The sequence below is a fragment of the Myxocyprinus asiaticus genome, chromosome 12 (assembly GCF_019703515.2).
Source record: "Myxocyprinus asiaticus isolate MX2 ecotype Aquarium Trade chromosome 12, UBuf_Myxa_2, whole genome shotgun sequence".
NCBI classification, from domain to species: domain Eukaryota; kingdom Metazoa; phylum Chordata; class Actinopteri; order Cypriniformes; family Catostomidae; genus Myxocyprinus; species Myxocyprinus asiaticus.
In genome coordinates, this window is record NC_059355.1 from 41,907,873 (window position 1) to 41,933,540 (window position 25,668).

The 25,668-nt window shown below is 39.1% G+C and overlaps 1 protein-coding gene across 2 annotated transcripts in view; it reads right to left on the bottom strand.

Moving 5' to 3' along the window:
* The window catches only part of LOC127449420 (receptor-type tyrosine-protein phosphatase gamma-like), a 153,812-nt gene extending 128,400 nt beyond the window's left edge, over positions 1-25,412 (bottom strand). For both annotated transcript variants that reach the window (XM_051712831.1, XM_051712832.1), the window contains exon 1: positions 24,947-25,412. In XM_051712831.1, the coding sequence (XP_051568791.1) occupies positions 24,947-25,034 (88 nt within the window). In that variant the 5' untranslated portion in view covers positions 25,035-25,412. The remainder of the gene's footprint in view (positions 1-24,946) is intronic.
* Between the last annotated feature and the right edge of the window lie 256 nt (positions 25,413-25,668).

Below are 25,668 nucleotides of genomic sequence, written 5' to 3' on the forward strand. Positions count from 1 at the left end.
GTTTTCTAAGTGTAAATTAGGCTGCTTGAGCATTCAGTGTTGGATCAAGTTTTGAAAAGTAACCGTGTACCCTGACAAAACAAAATTTATTGCAAACAAAATTTAAAACGCAAATATTATTAGAGAGCTTTTTCTTGGTATTAGACTTCCTTGCTTCTGGCTTTCGTGCATAGACGTGCTTTTAAAATGTCAATTGGTATTATTAGTTGACTGCCACGTAATGTATGATGGGCATACGTCGTCTTATTCATTGTGAAACTGTGTTTTCTTAATGGCATGAAATCGCACTGAAGGCCTAGACTTAAAATGGCGTGAGTAACTTGCACATCTGTGAGGGCACCATTAATGCAGACAGATATGTACAAATTGTGGAGCAACATATACTGCCATCCAGCACCATCTTTTCCAGGGACATCCCAGAATTTTCAGCAGGACAACTTCAAACCACATACTGGCAAAATAAGCAGAGAGTGTGGGTGCTAGATTTGCCTGCCTGCAGTCCTGACCATCTCCAGTTGAGAATGTGTGGTGCATTGTGAAGCGCACAATATGTTAACGAAGACCCCATACAATTAAGCAGCTGATGACCTGCATAATGGATGAATGGGGGAAAATTCCACTTTTTAAACTTAACAAACTTGTGTCTTCAATGCCTAAATGCTTAATAAGTGTTATTAGAAGAAATGGTGATGTTTCACAGTGGCAAACACTCGACTGTCCCAACTTTTTTGGAGTGTGTTGCAATCATCTGATTTGTAATTACAGTTCATTTAAAAAAAAGAAAAAAACAATGAAATTCACAATGTAAAACATCAAATAATGTTTAGTTGTAGTGCTTTATATATAGCAAAAGGTGAATATAATTTACAAATCACTCCTTTTTGTTTTTTTTTAGCATTTTTCATACTGTCCCAACTTTTTTGGAATTGTGATATATATATATATATATATATATATATATATATATATATTCATCACTGTCATTCTCAGCAGAATTTCCAGAACATCTTGGGAAGTTTTTGCTCATTCTGCTAATTCGGCCACCATCTTGATTGTTTTGGTTGAATGGATCACATGACTGTGTCACATGACAACAAATATGTCATCGTTTTTAGATATATCCATTTTCCTAGTCCACACTACAACGGTAAGACAGTGTTTTCAAATGTATCCACTTGAGAAAGCATTTTCAAAAAGCTCAGTTTTAGCTGACAAAAACGCTTTCTCATTGTGGACGGAAGGCCAAAACGTAGAGAAAAATATGCGTCTTCAACCAAAAACTTATTAGTGTGGATGTGGCCTAAGTACTGCCACTGTGCGAATGTTATGAAAGCAGCTTCGAATTTCCAGCCATAACAAGTGATTTGTCTGGTTTGGAAGAAAAAGTGTGTGTGTGTGTGTTTGTGTTTATGTGTGTGTGTGTGTGTGTGTGTGTGTGTGTGTGTGTGTGTGTGTGGGCAGGTTTGGGTGGTTTACAAGGACATTTTTGTAGGTTACAAACTGGTAATTACAAGGATATTATGCTATAAATGTGGTTTATGAGGACATTTCTAGTGTCCCCATAATCAAATCGCTTAAAAAAAAAAACATACAAGACGATGTTATTCCAGAAAGGTTTTTGTGAGGGTTAGGTTTAGGGGTAGGCAATAGAATCTATAGTTCATACAATATAAAAATCATTATGTCTATGGAGAGTCCTCATAAGGATAGCCGCACCAACGTGTGTGTGTGTGTGTGTGTGTGTGTGTGTGTGTGTGTATAAGTGTGTGTGTGGGAGGGGGGTTGTGCATGCAATTATGAGTGTAAGTGTACTTAGAAATAACATTTGGAACTATACTACCATTTTACCACTTTCTTGCAAGTCTTTATTTTAGGCCTAGGTGAATTACAGACCGGGCCAATGGGGCAAGTGCCCAGGGGCCCTTGACTACCAGGGGCCCGGGAGGGCCCTGGGCTGCAAGGTCTCGCAGCCAATCTACTTTGAAAACAAATATTGAATATAAGCTTGAATATATGGGCCCCACAGCTTATACAAGGCCCCCTCAACAGGCCGCTGTGACTATGAGGGCCCTCAGTCCTCTTATAGAACCCATTTGCCTTACTGTTTCTAATAAAAAATGTTGAGCCACTCTTTAACCCTATAACGCCGCTTGTATCATATTTGATACATGACATTCTAGAGCTTCTACATCATCAACATGACTAAAACTTAGCTGAAAAACCTGTTGTATGCGGTGTACTAGATGTTTACTGCCTCCTGGTGAAAGTTTCCATGCTCTTCTGGAAGTAGAAGACCTAGTAATTTATATTTTCCAAAATGGCTACCTTCACATTGTGATGCACTCATCTTTTTTATGTCAAATCTTTGCTGATTTTGATAAAGTAAAAAGAACAATAACAATTATATTTTTAATGATATTTCAAAATTTATATTTATTGAATTAAAGCAACATGTGCTCACTTAAAATGTCATTATGTATATGTATAGACAAATTGTGTTGAAAATGTATCAAATATGATACTACAGACTTTTGAGCTATATCTCTCAATCATCATTCAATTCCATTCATGTCCACCACAATAAAAATGCTTTTAAAATACTGAAATATCATTTTTAAAGATATATTTAAAGTGTGATTTATTTTACATATGCAGCTTGCTCGGGTAATTATTTAGATCTCATGGTTTTTATTATAAGGTGATCTTACTATATATAAAAAAAAGGTTTTACAATTTAACTTTTTTTCAAACATATAGTGTTTGGTGTATAAAAAACATGATAATTGATTAAAAAACCATAATGCATTTGAGGTGCTGAATTGTAATGTCATACATTTCTATAGAGCACGGAGAAGAAGTTGTCATGGCCAAACTCCAAAACATTTGGCATCTCTGAAAAGCCCAGGGTGTCCTCTTAAGATACACAAACTATATACTCATTGCTATAACTGCATGTTTGCCCTACATTACAAAATATAACTTTGCTTAGGTGGTTGGGAAAAATAAGATTTTGATATTTTATTTTGTGTGGTACAAAAGTACTGATTTAACTAGATACGTAAAATTTGCAAAATAATATGTTGGTTTGACAAAGCCTTGTCTTAAAATTGATCACTTCTGAATGGAATGCTGATAAGTTAGAAAAGATATAGCAGCGCAAGCCAGAACTGCCTGAACTCTTTGCCGAGTTTCACCAACCAATGCATAGATGCTGTAAGAGCCTATTTTTTAAATTCTTCAATATTTACAATGTTTGATGATGTTAAAATATTTCATAATGTATTATTGCCCCTTTAAATATATGCACGTTTACACATTTTATACATGCTTTTTTTTCCTAATAATAAAATACCCCTTAAAATTTTAATCATTACATTTGTTAACAAGATAAACACAGAATACAATGGTTTGACAGTACTTAACAGGGGGTGCTGCAATGCCGACAGCACCCCTACTTCCCCCGGCTATGTAAAAGGCACTAAATGGATTGCATGGATCTCAGCTTTAAAAGATAATTCAATCTAAAATATAATTTGCCCGAGGGGGCCCTAAATGAAAATTGGCCCCGGGGCCCTTGCTAGTCATAATCCAACCCTGCCTGGAGGGACTACAAAGGGACTTTTTTATAACTTCATTAAAAAAAAAAAACATACAATTTGTAATTTTTATATCGTCAGGTTCAGAACACCTTCATGAAGGATGTCATGAAGTTTCAGGCCGAAAAGTTGAAGTTCAGTTGATATAAATTGGTGTTCTAATTTAAAACGGGTCAAATTGACCCAGGAGGTCCTACAAGGGTTAAGAAATGCTCCACATCCTAAACAAGTTAAACAAAAAAGTACTTTTATGGTACTCAAGTTCAACAAGTTCAATGCAAGTTAAGCTCAATCAACAGCATTTCTTAATTATGTACATTATTATTGGTGCCAAATACCACTAATAATGTGCAGATGAAGCGGTATAGGAGGTTGTCAATTTCATATGTGTGAAATAAAGTCATTTATATTAACTACACTCCTTACAAATGATAAGACAGATCTAAACATTCTATCAGAACTAAATATTGCATTTGGTTTTGGTAATTTGTTACACACAGCTCCATAAACCACAGACTTGCCAGATGTTCCATTGCTGTGCGTTGGACAATATAAAGTTACTGTTACCATGCTCACATAAGCTTCTCAGCGGATTCAAGCATAATACATAAACAACCCATACTCCCACTAGACTTGCTGAAAATAGCTCGTCACACTTTAACACGAGAACTCAGAGTTTTAATTAAGCCCAAACACCCACTATGGCCTTGTTTGACAAATAAACATGGTTAAAGTAAAGCTATGCTAAAACACTGATGCCGTTCTCATCAACCATAATGTATTGCGATGCATGAGTGATAATTTATTTGAAGTATTTGTAAATTTTTCCTTCAGACTGTGCATTTTATGAATAGCCATTCTAAAAACTGTTACTATAGCAAAACATCCAATGATTACAACACCAAATGTAAACAAACTGTTCTCGCAAATTTGTGCCAAACCAATGTCATTAAAAAAAAGTAACATTCGAGTTTGTTTATTATTGTTTAACAAAGTCAGTTCTTCCCAGACTTAATAAATACAAATTAACACTATATTGTGATGTAGTTTATGTTAATGGATAGCTGACATAATATACTTTTGTCTATTTTACATTTAGCTATTTTTTTTAATATTATATAATAATAATAACAATTCTTATTATTATGCATGTTGTTTTTATTATCATATTAACTGAGAGACTACATGGAATATTTGTACTTTTAAAAGTCCATTTGACACATAAAAGTAATATTTAAATGAACTAGAGAAGGCAAAAAGGTGATTAAATTGGCATAGAAACTTACATTTAAATTTAACTTTTAAAACAAATCTTGATGTTAATAATGTTATGCATCAGCTACCCTCATCCATAATTATGCACAAGGAACCAGCTCTGTAATAAAAAGTTTTAAGTATAATACACTTCCAGTTACCTGTAGTTGTGCGCACTCATATATATATTTCATATATATTTATACGTGCACAATTTTTATGAGGCGGAAAAAGGCAAAGCAGCAAAAATGTCAGAGAAATGTAGGATTAATGCACTGACGACAGCGTGATAAAGTATTTCACTCTAAAAAGCATATGAATGTGTGTATGTGTTTGCATGCACGCATGGGTAAGCAATAAGCAAATAAACAGGAGTACTGTATTCAATGCACAGGTCACTGCAGGCGAGTCTATCTTTGCACTACTCAACTACATAACAATACCTCTCTTTTTTCAACCTTTACTGAAAGCTCAAAATCTGCCATACAAACATCTTTAAATGGCATGCCAGACATTTACACTGTGTTCCAAAGCAAGTTCTCAAAGGGCAAACATGCCACACACAGACCCGGGAGCAGAAAAGGTCAGTGAAGCATAATGGATGCGCGACTCCTCCCTCCTACCTAAACACCTGACGTGCATGGAGATATAAACCATAGGGATAAACGGTAGGGATAAACTTCGTTCGGTGTTTGTGCTAGGGGTGGTAATCAGAAGGGACCTGGAGATACAACATTATATGAACACCTGGGTCACAATAAAATTGCGAGTCTTTATGTTCAGTGTACTGCAATTCAAAACTGTAATATATTGTGATCATTTACTTGCTTTCTCATTCACCTTCATTAGACTTAGGTGTTTCGCTCAACAAGTGCAGAAACTATTATATTGTGATTCTAAATGTTCAGGGTTGGGCAGAATACTGGGCTGAATACTAAATACCCTCTCTTATGTATTCTGACATACATCACATAAAAAATATTCAGAATACTTTTAGAATACATACTTATAAAGGCAAGGCGCAATTGGAAGAATTATGTGTTATATGTCATTATTATCTTATCTGAACTTCTCATCACCACTATTAACATCTAAGTGAATCTAAACAGCTTGCTGGGTATTTGTCAGCAAATTACATGAACTTAACACTACCGTCAGATGTTTCTTTAATTTAGATGTGGAGTTGGACGCTGATGTTTTTCTTTTTGGAAGGCAGGAGGCAAGCAGAAGGCAGTTTGCGGTCAACTACAAAATCTCGTCCACTTTCCAATATATAAGAAAAATGCTGCCTGTACCTCCAAGACCCAAAAGCCCCTAGCTGTGTGTAGCTACCAAGCAGGGTTGTTTGTGAATGTTCAGAATAGCATTTTTAAAATTTTTTTTTTTTTTTTTTTTTTTTCATTTGATTGGACTGACAACGATTAATACAGTTTGACACAGAATTAGATTCGAAATGCACATTGACCATATTTTCGAGATGATAACTGGATGCCACTTGCAGAAATTAAACATGCAACATATTGAGCTGCTGTGAAAACAATGTAGTGTATGAACGATTTTAAATAGGCTTGCTTTCAAATTTAGGCCTATTTATTCTTTGTATTTTCTTTTTCTATTATTTCTGACACTTTTATTTTTGTGTGCTTTTAATCTTACATGCCTTTTGATTTTAATTGTCAATTTTAGATTTTTTTTTTTTTTTTTTTTTTTTTTGGTGAATCACTTTGTATGAGATGTTAAATAAATGTATTTACACAGCAATGACAATCGCGGGAAGCAAAGTATCATGCGCTTGAATGTATTATTTGTGTAAAAATACATTACGGTGAGGTTGCCATATATTCAATCCATGAATAAGTTGTTGTATTATCTAGTGTCTACCATCAAACCAATCGGTGACCGCTGTTCATTTTTAAAGTATCCCATACATCACAACCTGCATTGCTATAATTTTAACCCGCAATTGTGGTTTCAAATTAGCCCAATTTGGCATGAAAACCTGGCAACACTGCGCACGCACTGCAGCTGCTCAGGGGAAGAAAGAGCAACAGTGCGAAACAAGTGCTGAAACAATAATATTGCAATTCTTTATGTTTAGGCAATTGAGATTAAAAACAGTGAAATAATGTATTGAGATCAGTAACTCACTTGTTTTTCAGTCATCTTCATTGGACTCTAGTGCTTTTGCGCAACAAGTGCTGAAACACTAATATTGCGATTCTTTATGTTCAGTGTATTGCGATTCAATCTGTGATATATTGCCATCTTTTACTCACTTGTTTCTCATTCTTCTTAACTAGGATTCGGCGCTTTGTGCAACAAGTGTTAATATGATAATCCATTCTTTATGTTTAGTGTATTGTGATACAAAGAAATATTAATTCGCATTTTGGTCGATTAGGAATAATTGAGGGTAAAATGACAGTAAATTTTACCTTCTCACATGCTTGCAGTGGTGCTCAATCTTTTAATCTATTTAATCTATTTAAATATTAATGTGAAAAATGTAACAACAAATACTGATTCTTTGTTAGAATATCGATCCAGTATTGTGAGATAAAACACCTCATTGTTGAAATGTCAATTTCCCCCACCTCCCGTTTGTGCCCACAATCTTTTCATAAATGATTCGACATAGGAGTGATTTTTCTTTGCATCCACAAAGAAATATAATCTGCTTTCATTAAAGTGGCTTTTCTAAGGGAAAATCAAGAGCCAAGCGTGCACTCTCTTGAGCTATATTTAACTGGGCCTCTGCTTCCCGCTCCGGCTTCATAATCTATTTTTGCGGTTAGTGTTTACATTTGCCTGCTGACCCAGTGGAGTTCATCTAAAAAAAAGCCATCAGGTTAAAGAGCTGACCCAAGATTATGTGTCTTTGTATGTGAAACCAGCTTACAAACTGTGAAATCACCAGAAAAGCAAGATCTTAATTAATAATACCCTTTTCAAACTGTGGTTGCAGGGCTTTGCATGGCATTGGAGGCGGTGCACATAAGTAACATCAGCGACGTCTACACAAAGTGCATATATCTTATCATAAAATGCAACCCTGTTCTTTCAATGAAACACTGTCATCATTAAATAAAAATGAAATAAAAACAATTTTTGACACATTCAAAAGAAAATGGGAGTGGACCAGTGCAACACTGGCTACTATGATGTTAAAGTTGGCCTGACAATTTTCACAGTAATTGCTAAGCCACTGCAATAGCATTCGTAATGGTTTCCAGAGTGTTGATATGGCTGTTAGGGCATTTCAAGGTTACTTACCACCAAGTATATACAATATTCTGGGGCTGGATTCACAAACATTATTAAGAACAAAATTCTCCTTAACTACTATTTTTTTCATAGCTTAAGAAAATTTTGTATACATGAAAATAATTCTTAAGAATGTTCTTATCTTTTTTCTTAAACCGTCAAAATTTACACCTAATTTCCTTCTTATGAACCTAATCATTTATCCTATTTTTTTCCTTCCCTCCCCAGATCCTTATATACAGCTGTCAATGCAACTCTATGGGATTTGTTTTCATCCAGCAGGTAAAAAAAAAAAAAAAAAAAAAAAAAAATATATATATATATATATATATATATATATATATATATATATATATATATATATATATATATATACAATCTGTAGTAACAATTATAATTTGATATATAGACTGTAACTCTGATTACTTAAAAAAAAATTGTTTGCCACATGATTTAAGGTATTATTCTTATCTGTAGCAAAAACGGTGCAGGAAGAGTTATGAATCAAAGTTTTAGGTTGAAAAAGTATTACCAACAATAATAGTTAATTTTCATATGTACCACTAAATATCAGAATCAGAATGAGCTTTATTGCCAAGTGTACTCACGTACACAAGGATGTTTTTTTTGTTTTTTTTATGGGGGGGGGGGTGATCAGAGAAACAAGCAAGTGCACACAAAACATTACAGTGAGACACAGAATATAAAACAAGGCAAGAGTATATATAGACATACAAAAAATAGGACTGTAAGGGGGTTTAGTGGAAAGGAGGAGGCGAGAACCGGCTTGACAACTTAAATAATAATTTATTAACCAAAAACCCCAACCAAAAACACACACAAAACACACAACCAAAAACACAGCACAGCTGTCTGTAATTCTCTCTCTCTCGAACTGTCGTCCCCGGCCGCCTTTATCCCTCGCGCGCCCCATCAGGCTGATTGGGGACCGGGTGTGTCTCATTCCAGCCCGGCCCCGCCCTCCTCAGCTCTACACTCCTCCCGGCGTTGCCTCAGGCCGGGGAGCCCCCGGCATGACGTACATCCACCCTTCCTCTCCGGGTGGGGGGGGCGTGCCTTATGCCCCGACTGCCGGCGGGTCCTCCCCGCCTTCCTCGACCTGGGAGGAGACAGGAGGGGAAGAACAGCAACAACACAAAATGGCGAGGGAAAGGCCAACACGGAGCGGCAGAGAGAGAGAGAGGAGAGAGAGAAAAAGAAACTCACGGTTCTCTGATGCGCCGTCGCGTGGTCCTCGATCACTACTCCACCCTCTCAGGCGGACTGCAGCCGCTCCTCCCCGGGCGGACCGGAGTCAGACCTCCGACCCCCAGCGGACAGAACGCCCCTCCGCGTTCCCGGCGTCCCGTGGGGACTCTCCTCCGCCCCTGGCAGCGGCCCTACCACTCCAGGCGGTCGGGGAGTCACTTCCCTCCTCCCCCCGCGGACGGCGGTCTTCTCTCGACCCCTCCGCGTTCCCGGGGGACGGCAGGGCACTCCTCCGCCCCCGGCAGCGGCTCCCTCGCTCCAGGCGGTCGGGGAGTCCCGTCCCCACTCGCCTCGCGGACGGCGGCCGTTCCCTGCGTCCGGGTAGTCGGGCTACTCCGTCCCCCGTCGGACGGCAGCGGTGCTCCCCTGGGTGGACGGCAGTGTCGAGGCCTCTGCGACGGGAATCCCTCCTCCTTCCCGGGTTTCGGCACCAGTGTAAGGGGGTTTCGAGGAAAGGAGGAGGCGAGAACCAGCTTGACAACTTAAATAATAATTTATTAACCAAAAACCCAACCAAAAACACACAACTAAAAACACAGCACAGCTGTCTGTAATTCTCTCTCTCTCGAACTGTCGTCCCCGGCCGCCTTTATCCCTCGCGCGCCCCATCAGGCTGATTGGGGACCGGGTGTGTCTCATTCCAACCCGGCCCCGCCCTCCTCGGCTCTACACTCCTCCCGGCGTTGCCTCAGGCCGGGGAGCCCCCGGCATGACGTACATCCCCCCTCACCCTTCCTCTCCGGGTGGGGGGGGCGTGCCTTATGCCCCGACTGCCGGCGGGTCCTCCCCGCCTTCCTCGACCTGGGAGGAGACAGGAGGGGAAAAAAAAACAACAACACAAAATGGCGAGGGAAAGGCCAACACGGAGCGGCAGAGAGAGAGAGAGGAGAGAGAGAAAAAGAAACTCACCGGTTCTCTGATGGGCCGTCGTGTGGTCCTCGATCACTACTCCACCCTCTCAGGCGGACTGCAGCCGCTCCTCCCCGGGCGGACCGGAGTCAGACCTCCGACCCCCAGTGGACAGAACGCCCCTCCGTGTTCCCGGCGTCCCGTGGGGACTCTCCTCCACCCCTGGCAGCGGCCCTACCACTCCAGGCGGTCGGGGAGTCACTTCCCTCCTCCCCCTGCGGACGGCGGTCTTCTCTCGACCCCTCCGCGTTCCCGGGGGACGGCAGGGCACTCCTCCGCCCCCGGCAGCGGCTCCCTCGCTCCAGGCGGTCGGGGAGTCCCGTCCCCACTCGCCTCGCGGACGGCGGCCGTTCCCCGCGTCCGGGTAGTCGGGCTACTCCGTCCCCCGTCGGACGGCAGCGGCGCTCCCCTGGGTGGACGGCAGTGTCGAGGCCTCTGCGACGGGAATCCCTCCTCCTTCCCGGGTTTCGGCACCAGTGTAAGGGGGTTTCGAGGAAAGGAGGAGGCGAGAACCGGCTTGACAACTTAAATAATAATTTATTAACCAAAAACCCAACCAAAAACACACAACTAAAAACACAGCACAGCTGCCTGTAATTCTCTCTCTCTCGAACTGTCGTCCCCGGCCGCCTTTATCCCTCGCGCGCCCCATCAGGCTGATTGGGGACCGGGTGTGTCTCATTCCAACCCGGCCCCGCCCTCCTCGGCTCTACAAGGACATATAACATAGAATGGCATATGTATACATGTGCAATGGTAGTATATCTGCAAGGTAGGGGTTTATACAGTTATTGAATTAAATATGAGTGAATTTACATATGTACATGACATATTTATTTACATTATTGCACTATGGGGAGTCCTGAAGGCAGTTTAATTGTTCATGTGGTAAATGGCCTGAGGGTCCAAACTGTTCTTGTGCCTGGTTGTCCTGGCGCTGAGTGCTTTGTAGCGCCGGCCAGAGGGCAACACTTCAAAAAGGGAGTGGGCAGGGTGTGTGGGGTCCAGAGTGATTCTACCAGCATGTTTCCTCACTCTGGAGACGTACAGGTCTTGGAGGGTGGGCAGGGGGGCACCAATAATCTTCTCGGCAGTCTATCACTCTATCACACTATCGCTGCCAGGGAGGGACACAAACGAGGAAGTGGGGCAATGGCTTTAACTTAGCATGAATAGAGATGGCCTATTGTAACTTAATTGGCCTACGTTCTTAACATTCATCCTCATTCATTCAATTCTAAATCAATGGCCGAAAAGGAAGAAAAAAAAATCACATCCAGAATAAAAGGCAAGGGACAAGGTGGACCCCATACCAAAAGAGTCTGGAGTCAAAGCAAGCCAGCCCACATTGTGTGCGAAATTCACTAACATCCTGGCTTTATCCTGTATTTATGGAACTAGTGATGGCCTATTGTTTCATTGTGTGGTAAGAGGACTGACCTATTTTCAGCAGCAATACAGTATGACTTCCTGAGTGCAAAAGACAACATTTAAAGCAATAGTGCACACGAAAATGACAACTTGTATGACAGTTCATATGGGTTTGTGACAACATAAGGATGAGTAAATTATGACAGAATTTGTATGTTTTAGTGAACCATCCCTTTAAGCAGACACTGTATTTTAAGTAAGCGCTCTTCTGTTTCATAGAATTTGCCATAGGGTTCCACTGGAGTATTACGTGATCATTCATGAATAAAATGAATATGGCAAAGTAGACCGCACAAGATAAAATTCCATTGAGGCTATTAAGAGCAGAGAATGTCTTAACATCTGCCTGGTGTGAGAGATAATTACAGTGTAATTAAGATCCCTATAGACTGAGGTTCTCAGACCGGTAGCCATCAACTAATACTGCCAAAGCTAACAATGAAGGCTTACTTGCTATAGCTAAATGCTCTGGTGACTGAGTCTATCAAAGGTTTGGGTAAATCCATTAGCTGGATTAATCATGTGTTATAAGTTCGAGTAAAGGGCAAACACATTTTGACCTTTAATTACCAAGTAATGTGAGTGTAACAACCTTTAAAAGAAGAAATGTAATCATAGAATCATAAGATTTTCATCAGGTTTCTAATATATGAGTGAGTGTTTGTTACATAGTTTGAAAGGTTATGTTGAAACATTGAGATATTTAAACAATAGACTTGATACATTTTAAGGAAATTATCTTTTTATTTTAAGGTAACACATAAATGACACTGCAAAAATGTTTTGTGACCTTGGCAAGGTAACCTAAGATATAATGTAGGATGAGGATGAAACCTTGAAAGTAAGCATCCTCCTCTGGTAGGCACACATTTAAATTATGTCCCTATGACTAATATTAGTTAGCCTCATACACTGTTAAAAAATGTTTTGTCAGGTTACTTAGGAAATGTTTCATGTGGTACCATATAAATGAACTGGGTTTATTCAAATCAAAAATATATTTAATGACTCAATCAACTTGACGACATTAAGTTACACCAGCGAAAGTAATTTTTAGGGGTCAGATCGCATAGAAATAGTTTCTTAAAGGGATCACGACATGCCTTTTTTATTTTAATATGTTCCTTGAGGTTCACTTATAATATTAATAAGGTTTTTGCACCAAAAAAATCCCAAAAAACATATTTTTGTTAAACATGATAATTTTACACCTTCATTCGGACCCTCTGTCAGAAACGCTTGTTTTTGGTACTGCTTCTCCTTTAAGACTTGGCAGTAAACACCCACTATTATGATTGGCTCTCTGCTTTGGACTGACCTGCCATCTCACTGCTCACCACTTCTTGCCAGGCAGTAAAGTAAGCGTTCATGTGTTGTGGAGGCGGTCAGATGCAAATGTCTATAGTACCAAAGTGTGAAATCACAATGTGGAGGAAGTAGAGAACGAGTCGTTTTGGCAGCTTGGTTTCAACAAACGGAGTGTCTTTTTGCACCCCAGTGTAACATCTGCCACACAGGGCAGCTATTTGCTTTATAACTGCAGAAATATACAACAAACTACATAATAGATCTCGCTGCAGTGGCATGAGGAGTAAAGACGGTGAATGAATGTGTACTGTTGTCTTAGTGACCGCAGTTCGAGTCTGCGTTTTGTCCCACTATGTTCTCCATCCGAATTCCTGTTCCCACTCTTAATATTTCCTTTAATACTACTTAAAATAATAGACAAAAATGAATATAAATGTTGATTTCATTTTGTTAACACTTTACAATATGGTTGTACGGTTGTGATTTGGTCAGGGCAAATGTTGAGGAGTGCATAGAAGGGTTTGATCCGGAGGTGGGGTCTGTCGATCGCACTTATTCCCGTGGCTCGGCATCGCTTGTATTACTGTATTACTAATATTACAGTAACCATGTTCTTTGGCAGAAACCATAGTTTTAATTCTATTAAACATGGTGTTGTTAGTACAGTGATATGGTGGTAATATAGTAACCACGTTTAATTTTTTGGTTACTGTAAAAAAAAAAAAAATAATTTTAAATACCATGGTAAAACCATGGTTACTGTAGTAAAACCAAGGTTCTTTTTTCTAAGGTAAGGTTAAGGATAGGTTTAGCGGTAGGGGTTAATGTAGTGTGTCTGTGGGACTCTAAACAAATACAATAAACACACTGCAGTGATGCCCATACTGTATGTTATTATTTAATTATGGGTGCAAATAGTAACTGACATTATTTGCACCAGGGTGCAATTAGAATCTACCATTATTTGCACCAGGGTTGGGGTGCAAATAATATCTGCTACTATTTGCACTGGGATGTAAAAAGCATATACCATTGTTTGCACCAGGGCTTTAAAAGTAAACTACCTCAGTAAATAACACACACACACACACACACACACACACACACACACACACACACACACACACACACACACACACACACACACACTCACACACACACTCACTAGAGGTTTTTCAACAAATATCACTATATTAGTGAGGACATTTTAAAAAATGTGGCACTCAAAAGTACACACGTATGTGTGTGTGTGTGCTGTATATATACAGCATATAGATATATCTTTTTATGAGTATTACTCATAAGTATTTATTTTTTAGAATGTATTCATTGCTGTTGCTTTATCAAAGCAAGTGAAGTATCAGTGTGGCTCTTTTTGAGACTGAATGCGTGTTTATCCCTTTTGAGAAGCTCTACTTTAATAGATCTTATAATTTGTTTTCTGAAGGTTCTTTATCAGATTTAAAGGGTTCCTAACAAGCTGCTCTTAAATGAAAGAAATATCATGATGTACCTGTTCTAAAACATTATAAAACACCAAATGGCCATGCAGTAAACAATTTTTGTTATTAGATTTAGATTTTAATATAAAGAGAGGCCATAAAAACATTTAACAAATATCATTATTTTACTTCACGGCTTTCAAATAAACCACAAAAACTAGGGTTTTGATGGAATGGATAAGTCAGATAACTGATTTCACAATCATGATTTTAATTAGTGTTCCCTTTCGTGGAACTTGAGCTGCGTATGAGCGCTATGGGACAACATCCAAGTGTTACATGGTCTGAAGCCCTTATACAATCACGCCAATATATTGGCTGATAGTACTTAAGAGATTGTACCCCTAGGGAGCTACGTCAGGGGCTCCATAAAGGTGCTCAATTTCGCGCCATTTTCTGTTCTTCAGTGCATGAATTGTCTAAGCCCGTGTTTGTTTCTAGCAACTCACATCGAAGCAAGGGGGGGGCGGCGGCACGGTGGCTCAGTAGTTAGCACTGTCGCCTCACAGCAAGAGGGTCCCAGGTTCAAGTCACGGCTCAACTGGGCCCCCCTGTGTGGAGTTCTCCTGCACATTCTCCCCATGATCACGTTGGTTTCCTCCAGGTCCCACACAAGTTCAAAAACATGCAGGTTAAGTGAATTGGAGACTCTAAATTGCCCTGTAGGTGTGAGTGAGAGTCCCCCAGCCCCTGGGGGTTGCATTAGGAAGGGCATCTGGTGTAAAACCTGTGCCAAGATAAATATGCAGATCACAGATGGTCCACTGTGGCAACCCCTAATGGAAGCAGCCGAAAGAAGAAGAAGAAGAAGAAGAAGAAGAAGAATAATAAGACGACAAGGGACCAATGAGGACAACAGCACTGTTCTATGGCCTCCAGATTTGGAGCTCCATGTGCTGGAGCCATTGGGATTTCAGCTTTGTGTCTGAGAAGATAGGAGTGCAAATGGACACCATTAAATCAAGTCTATTGCCCTCCCCCTGAGCAAAAGCATGAGCCTTGTCGGACATGCTCTGAGGCCTAGTTTGGCAGGGGAGGAGCGAGCTGTCATCCAAGCTTGGAGGACATTTTTATGGTGACAGCGTGGTCCTCTCCACATACGTTTGTTAGATATTATAATCTAAATGAGGGTTTGACTTCTGCTTCCCAGGTTCTTTCTGTTGGAACAGGAATAAATTTATAACTCCTTTTATTTAGACTCTTTAGCAGCTGCATAGGCTCGTGCTTTTTGCAGAGAATCTGACTCAATGGCACGAAAACGAGCACCTTTGTGGAGCCCTTGACGTAACTCCCTAAGGGGTGTCACTTAAGTGCCATCAGCCAATAAATTGGTGTGATTGTAAATTATAAGGGCATCAGACCATGTGACACTCAGACGGTGTCCCATAATGATCATATGCAGCATCATGTTTCCCTCAGTGAACCAAGTTTACGTACGTAACCAAGACAAATTCAGAATCATGATTAATGGTTTCACAATCATGCCTTTATGACTTCTAAATATATTATTAATGATATATATTTATTATTATTATATATATAGATAGATAGATCAGGACACTGATTTCACTTAATGATTTCTAAATCATGATTTTACCTCATGGTTTCCCAAATACAGTTTTACTACTGTACACAATCGCACAATCATTATTTTAGCTTTTTACACAATAAGAATGTTTTCACTTCATGATTTTACATGAAGGCTTTCAAATAAACTACAAAAGTGTTATTTATTTATTTATTGTGGGGAGTTATGAGGCAGGACACTGTGAGCAAAGTGTACTGTATGTGTTGTATTGAGTGTGTGTGTGCATGTTTTTTTTTTTTGTTTTTTTGCACATGTCCTTCTGCTGTCCATCCTCTGCACTATCTAACCTGGAGTACATCTGAAAGGAGGAAATTACCACTTCTCTGAGATTTTGTCCAGGCTGCCTACAACTCCGGGTGAGATAACTCTCTCACACTTTTATACTTCAATATTAAGGTCAGGAAGATAGTGAGTGAGAAGGGAAGAGAAGGACAAAGCAAGCGTATGAGAGAGAGAGAAAGAGATCGCCACTTCAATTCTCCAGAAGCTGTCAGCCTATTAAGGGCACTAATCAATCATAACATTAAGATAATATAACTTCTCTCTTAAAATAACATATAATTAACAGAATCATTTTTAAGAGGCCACATAGACTGACAACCAATTAATGCCATCAATGTTATCTTCTTAATAGTTAAACTGAGTTCTGAAAGGGAATGTTCACCCAAAAATAAAAATTCTGTCATCATTTACCCACCCATATGCTGTTCCAAACCCACATTACTTTTTTTCTTCTTCCACGGAACACAAACGGAGATGTAAGGCAGAAAGTTAGCTTCAGTCATCCTTCACTTTCATTGCATTATTTTTTTTCCATACAATGAGCCCGTATACATGCACCAAAATTAACTCCCAAAAATCTACTTATTTAAAAAATCTGACAAAGCAAGAATACCATGTTTACATGAGAATTGAAACCATTGAGTTATTCTCTGCTCATGCGTACATTGGATAAGTCGGTAAGAATGATGTTAAAGGTGTTTACATGCAATGCAAAATCAGGGTAATGGGGGTTTACATGAGCACACACATTGTCAGCTTAATACGAATTATTGGTGTAAGAACGTGCATGTAAACACACTCAATGACAGTGAATGGTGACTGAGGCTAACATTCTAAGAAGGTGAGAAAATGATGACAGAATTTTACATTTTTGGGGGAACTATCCTTTTAACTTCTAGCAGCTAGTCGTACCCTTTAAATATTTCTGAATAAACATGTTATTAGTAACATTCTACACATACACCACATGCATAAAAGAAACATGAGACTGCCTTCCAGCTAAGTAGCTTGCTTGAGTGCTCTCATCAAAGAAGTCTATGATCCACCAGAAAGTAATCACGATTTTTCATTTCAGCATCCTAAACCTTTCATCACAGTTAGCTAGAGTCATTGGTGTGGGAGACTGGACAATCGGCTGGGAATCAGTACAAGGTTACACCAGGTCAGGGCCCTTTATCAACCAATGACTGCTCCACATAAGAGATCCAATGCACAGTATGTGGCAATTGGAAACATATGATAAAAGAAGAATCTTTGACCCGTGCTTTGGCCTCAAGTTGTGCACTGCATCTTCAAAAAAAAAATGTAAATATCTCATCTGTTCCAGGCGGCTACACTGCCGGTAAATATACCATGGAAATTCTGCTCTAAATAAGTAGTGGGTTGCATAAATGTTCTCACTCTCTCTTTTTCTCTTTGTGTCTTTGTCTTTTGGAGTTCTAATTAGTATGAAATGCTATGTTATGAATACAGAATATTCTTTACAAGAAAAAACACTAAATAATCTAATAGCATTCTCTCTTAGTTTAGCTATGAATCCTATTGTTACATATTTTCATTTAACAGATAACTTTATCCAAAGTGACTTACAGTGCATTAATTCATTGCTAGCACCACTCTACATTTTGAGCTCCAGGAATTTACAGGAATTAACAGTACAATAATATTTTTTACATGCATTAACACACAATCAATTCAAATATGTAATGTGGACTTCCGATGACTAATGTAGATTTTTAAAGGAATATTTCACCCAAAAATGAAAATTCTCTCATAATTTTTTCACCCTAATGCCATCCCAAATAAATATGTTTGGAAGAATATCTCTGCTCTGTAGGTTCATATAATGCAAGTAAAAAGGGTCCAAAACTTTGAAGCTCCAAAAACCACATAAAAACAGCATAAAAGTAATCAACACAACTCCAGGGGTAAAATCCATGTGTAGGGTGGGAAACAGATAAATATTTAAGTGTTTTTTTTTTTGTTGTTGTTTTACTATAAATCTCCACTTTCAAACAGCCCTCCTAAGTGCTCTTCTCTCCTAAGACAACTTCTTTTGTTTTTCGTGATTCCCATTGTTCATGCATATCGCCACCTACTGGGCAGGGAGGATAATTATAGGAAAAAAGTACTAAATATTCATCTGTTTCTCACCCACACCTATCATATAGCTTCTGAAAATATATATTTAACCACTGGAGTCATATGGGTTTCTTTTAAGCTGCCTTTATGTGCTTTTTGGCACTTTAAAGTTTTGGACCCTGTTGACTTGCATTGTATGGACCTACAGAGCTGAAATATCTACAAATCTTCATTTGTGTTCCACAGAAGAAAGAAAGTCATAAACATCTGGGATGGCATGAGGGTGAGTAAATTATGAGAGAATTTGCATTTTTGTGTGAACTTTTCCTTTAATGCCAGATGTAATGGCTAAGACAAAAACATATATTTTTGAATGTCAGAAATTACTATGCAAAGCAAGTAAAATAAGGTATGAGGTGGGAGGGGGAGAGTTCCCTCTTGAATTCCTCCTTTGCTGACAACATCATGCTTATAAAGCAGATTTGAGAGCATCTTTGGGTGATCTGCTGTAAGATACAGTACATGCTTAGCATCCAAGAATAATATGTTGCAAATCCTTACAGATATATCTGAATCCGAACTCAGTGTTTATACCACTGTAAAATCATTACTTTGTACTTGGATTCCAACCACTGATTATAATTTAAAAACTATGGAGAGAATGTTTTTGTTTTATTAGTCTAACAAGCCATAACGGATGAAATGCTCACAACATCTACCATTACATCTAGAGTGGGAACTACAGCCTTAAACAGTCTATTAAACCACTTCCCTGCAGTCAAAATACTAATCCCTTTTAAAAAGACTGTAAAATGCATGCTGTAGTGAGCCAGTGACATATGTAAAAGTCACATCCATCTTTGGATATGAAATATGGATCTGTATCACTGCTTCCCGTTATTTTTAATGCTTCCTGCATATTGATTTTTGACACTCTGCTTTCAATTAAACGATTTACAGGTGCTTTGTATGCAGCTCAGGGTTTTTGAGACGGGCAAATATGATCAGCAGAGGAATAGAGGGGTTCTCTTCTGATTTTATTGCACGACTGCCTTTCAATCACACAGAAAAGGACTCCTCATTAGGGGAGAGTGAGAGCGCCGCAGCTGAAAGTGAAGGGCAAGGTACAGCATTAAAAAGACAATGTCTTTTGACAAGAGGTCCTTGATGGATACTGGTGTCAGGCTGAAGCATCCTGTGGTGTCGGGGCCGTGTGTCGGACAGAGGAGATGATAGATACCCACCATGGGGTTGGAGATCGTTGACCTTCCCTAGCACAGAGAGAAAGTTTGAACACTAAATGCTGGTGCCCAGTGACCATACTGTCTATAATGAGCATACAACGTCTGTACTGATTTTGAAGTCAGTAGGTGTGTTCTACGTGAACTGCGCCTCACCTTGGTGATCAGCGAGACACTTTCTGTTCTGTGTCTATGGAAATAGTACTAGCTACAACACTATATGAGATAAAGTTGATGAGGACATGAGGTGCGACAGTATACAAAAGTGAATGTCTATACTTAAAATCTACTGAGTGCTGGGACAGGAAAAGGAAACTCTGTTCATCTAGTTTTCCATTTTCCGTTCATCTAGTCACATGCACAGGTTATTATCCCTGAGTAATGAGATCTCAACTAATTTTCAAGCTTACATTTTCTCTTAATTTCAGTGCCTTCTATATGGTAGTACCGGAAAGGTCTGGTTTGCTTTGTTATCATGTACCATTTTCCTAGACAGACTTATAGCTTTGAATTTTTATATCATGCTCATTAAGCTCACACAATGTCAATTGCATCCATGACCCACAGTTTCAAATTCAAAGGGAATGCTGGCATGCAAAACTCATAAAGAATGGCTATGCTTGCATGCCTTCTGTCTTTGCTGTAATTGCTTACATGATCCATGATCTATTACACTGTACGACAACATTTGCAATGGTAATGTGATAATGAGTGTACACAACAAGTGACTGTCAAGTGACCACAGACAGTTTGAAACCAATACTGATCTCATAGTGAAATCGGAAACAGTAGGTTGACATTTCTTGAGCTTAATTTTGTCTGTGCTTGGTGAAATGTAATACACTGCCCCCATTGGCCAAAGCAGTAAGTGTTGTTGGGCATATGGGGCTCCACTGGGCTCCATTTTCCGGGTGTTATGTCCACGGTGAGGCGCCAAAAGCGAGTTGTAAAGCAACTTATTTTTTAGCTATACAGGAGTGAGGAGGAACACATATTTTATCAACTGTACACCCAACCCAAAACCCAAACCATCAGTGGAGTAAAAATATAATGTTAGAGGGAAAAAATGCAACCTCCGAACTGCACTCGTAACTCATTATGCAAACGCGATTACTTCCTGGTTTCATTGATCCTAACCTAGGTGTCGCATTCTGCTGACACAACATGCTTCCAGTTGCGCTACAGGAAAAGGTACGTTTTGCACTGAAAGAAAGCTACTTGCCTAGTACACCACATTCAATGAGGGTTGCTGGTTTTTCACTATGTGCCAGTACCAGTGGCGAATTCTCAGGGCCAGCAAAGCCTTCTCTGCTGGCCTAACATGCCAAATAAATAAATATTTTTCATCCTTTCATTCTCAATCACCTTTTTGCCTATGTATTTTTAATCGCATTCCACTCTTAATTAATCTACAAACAAATAGAGAAAAACGAAAAGTTTATCCAGTCAGAATTTATTCCTTGATGCTTACAAGCAAAGTGTGACAACTGTTTCACAAATTGCATGCCCGAAGCAGCGCGTGAGTCTGAGCTCCACCTGTCAGGCCTTCAGAATTTCCACAGAATCCCTCAACAGTGCAAATGAATGGGCAACTAAAGTCAGATTGTCAGATTCATCAGCCAATCAGATTAATTTATTTGTTCTTGGTGGGTGTGATCTTTAGGATATGTCCCGGTCGAGGCCCTCTAGCTGGCCTTGAGTGATGCAATCACGCTTTAAGTGATGTACGTAATTTGAAAGTGAAGAGCGCGAGATCTTGCTGACCAGTCGGCTGTCACATCACCACTGAGAAAGAGATCCTTATGGATTTGAAAACAGGAGATGTTCTGCATGACCGTGTGATTGCTTAATTTATTAAACAGGAAAGGAGGACTGATTTTCACTCCAAGTAAATTGGTAAGTGCTTTTTGTATTGTTATAGCAACATCAGGAGTTTTCTAAGTGTAAATTAGGCTGCTTGAGCATTCAGTGTCGGATCAAGTTTTGAAAAGTAACGCTGCGTTCCATTCAACTCGGAAAGTCGGATTTTAAAAACTTCCTACTAGGAAAAGTGCAATGGAATGCATCTTGAAGTCAGAATTACAACTTGTAGGCTCGTGCAGAAATTCGCAACTCTCAACGATTTCGCCGAGATGCAGGGGCATGATGTCACACAAACATGTCGACACTCAGGGAGATATACAAAGTAAGTGATAAACATTCACTTTATTAAGCAATATCGATAAATGAGTTCATTCCACATTACATGATATTAAAGCTTGTTTAACAAACACCTGCAGAAACAGGTGTATAAAACATGGTCAATTATAATCTCTTTTGATAATCGTACACCTGAAGCACAGATGCTAGCACTGCAGCATTGTTTATCAGTTGGGTTGCTAGGAGACATCTCTAATGAGAGTCAAACTCCTACTAAACTAACGGGAGCATTGCAGTTTTGTTTCCTTAAACGTCATCTTCCGAATATAGGGGAATGGAATGCATTTATGGTCGGAGATATCAAGTAGGAATATCCCACATTCAACTTGAATGGAACGCATCATAACCGTGTACCCTGATGAAACGAAATTTATTGCAAGCAACATTTAAATCGCAAATATTATTAGATAGATTTTTCCAGGTATTATAGACCTCCTTGGTAGATTCATATGAAAAATGATGATTTTTGACATTCACACAGTGAAGGCCTAGACTTAAAATGCACGGCCCGTGGCTGAATCCCACAATGCACAATGTAAAAAATAAAATTATGCACATGCACAATTGTCATTACTGTAATTGATTAAATAATTTATTCAGGACCAGCTTGTGCTCAGTCTTTTATTGTCATGTGTGAAACAGAAGTAAGTGCTCCACAAGATTCCCTTTATTTTTGCAGCTAATTTTGCAATTATTTTGCAATACTTAAATCTTTAAAATACTACAAATATAAAAAGTAAATAATACATATATATTAATATAATACTTATACTTTATACTAGAGCCTGACCGATATGGGATTTTTTGAGACCGGTATCGATTTTAGAGGGGGAAATTCACCGATTACCGATATGGTGGCCGATATAGTTCATTTTTGAGCTGGAATGAAAACAGACATTTTCTATGTGGACTGTTCACCAATTCTGCACCAATATGACTATGCAGATGTACTCAGAAGGCTGCTTTATTAAACAAATATTTTTATCAAAGAATATTCAACATTATTATTATACATTGTCATCAAATTCTAGAAATGAACACTGAGAAAATAAAGAATAAATAAAAATACAATAACTAGCTAAATAAACATCAGTACTGTTTAGTATCAGTCAACTGCTGACCATTTAAATAAAGAATAAATTCAAATAAAATAAATAGCTAAATAAACATCAGTACTGTATGTTTAGTATCAGTCCAGTGCTGACCATTAAAATAAAGAATAAATAAAAATAAAATAAATAGCTAAATAAACATCAGTACTGTTTAGTATCAGTCAAATGCTGAACATTAAAATAAAGAATAAATAAAAATACAATAAATAGCTAAATAAACATCAGTACTGTTTAGTATCAGACAAATGCTGACTATATTAATACTGCAAGTCAATTGGGGCAGGTTGTAACACAAGAATCATTTACACCTGCTGAGACAAGAGAAAAACAGCGGCAGAGGTGTTACACCGTATTCTGCTATACAAGTTCAGGGGAAACTTTCAACGGTGTTAAACCAGACTTTTAATTATTACATTTTATAAATGCATTGACTGGAATTGTTCGGTTGAAGGGGGTACCAAACTGTGAATCCTGAACAAAACAGTTTGGTGAATACATGTTTACACATTAGCTTCCACTCAGCAGACAAACAATGAAAGTAGCTATGTGGTTAGCTAGTTAGCTATAAGCTTGTTGCCACGGAGAGTAAAAGATGGACCAGCATTGCATCTCACCAACTAGGTAACAACGTAGCGTGAATTCAACACTCAACAGACACAAAAAGATGCTGTGATGTTTATCTTTCAATCTGCTACATTACTGACTGCACTGACAAACTATAGCTGGCTAACAGCAAACATATGTGATAATCATGTGTGACATGGTTGTCAGGGACAAGGTTAACGTTATATTAGTTATATTGAAAAGGGAAAATGATGGAGTCATTGTTTATTAACATTCCAGTATGTATTTCACAAACTAGTTAGCAACATACCGAGAAGACAACGCTTAAATCCGTACCGCGTAACTCCGCCCTGTCTGCAGAGCCACCTTCAGCTCAGAGTCAGCTCTGTAAACAGTGGAGTCGGAGCGCGCTCTGCTGGACAAACTACGTTATGACACCAATTCTAAAGCACTGTTTTCTGCATTATATGTTCTGAAAAAAGTTTTCATATCTGCGCATATCAGTAAACATATACGCCGATAACGATATATCGGTGAAAGGCTAATATCAGCCGATAATATCGGCCGGTCAGGCACTAACGTATACTTTAATATATACTGTAATATATTAATACTGCACTATAAGTGTTGGGTCTGTGCAAGCCACCTACTTAAAACAACAAAAATATGCATATTATACTTCAAGGTCAAACAAAAATTGACAATTGAAAAGAATGAACAATCGTAGATAAAACAGCGAATAGACAATTAGTCAAATCCTGGACCATCTGCTCACAACCTGCACGAACTTCATAAAAACTCTCGCTATTTCTCCGCAGATTTATTTCATGTGTGCCAGATTGCAAGATATGCATTTATGAATGTGAGTCGTGCAGCCTATATGATCCCCCCAAAAAATATAAACATAAAAAATAAAGAGAGAGAGAGATTCATTAACAGAAGTCGTGTCTTTTTCTTTCTTGACACCACATAGCCTGGATTACATCACCTTCGGAAAAATCAAGTACACACGACTATACGAGCTCCAAGTGATGCCCTGACTTCTGTTACCAAAGAGCACCAAGAAACTGGCATTCGATACGTGCACCCTTTGAAAATATTTAATTAAAGCATTTACGGATCCTTTTGCTTTGCAATGCACACATTTAATCTTGCATAGTATCTTTTGAACAATAACCCGTAATGCATAGAAAATCCCTCTCTATATGCATTGTGATATTTGGCGCTGTTCGACATGAATGCACCTGGCTATTTAATAGATCAATAATCAACTCAACTTTTTACATTGAAATCTAACATAATCACCACCGTGGTTATAAAATATTAAGCACGAAGGCCCTCTTACCGGGATGACAGCTGATCCGTTGGATGAGAAGGGCTGACAAAGTCAAACACAACATCCCCAAACGACACGGTCCTTGCAGTCTCCACATGTCAAAATGCGCAATTAGAGCTAAACGGAATGGCGGATCAAACTGATGCGTCAGTGCGAAGAATGCACTAAACTTGAACAACTAAAACAATTGCAAGTGATTTAATGACCGGCAACAAATCTCGTGCCTGTTTCGTGGGACATTTCGTGCTGCCCACAATCCGCACGCTCACACTTGTTCTCTGTGGCGTCCTTTACATTCTCCAAGTTAATCCCGACCGGTATGTTTTGCCGGACGCACTTGAAGGCGCTCGTTTTTAAAGTAGCATAAAACACTTGCTTAATCCCTCTTTTGTATGTTATAGAGGCTGTCTCTGCGTATCTAGAAACGTTCTGATCACGTTCAATCACGTTCAGCGCGCTCCGCTTCTCTATCCAGGAAGTTGTGCATATGAGCGTTTCGTGTTTTGCTAGAGGAATTAGTTGACAGCCGGGAAGGAAAATCAAAGCCCTGCCCTCTGGATCCTAGCGCCGAAGGCTGGAGTTCTGTACGCCTTTACTGAAGGCGAGGATTGGCTACTGGACAGCTGGAAAGTAACAGCCTGTTTCTCAGTGTCTCTTTCAAAAGGATCTTGTAGGCTACTTGTAGGTAATGGCTTATTTTGGTTGTTGGGAGAACTCTTGATTTGAATACT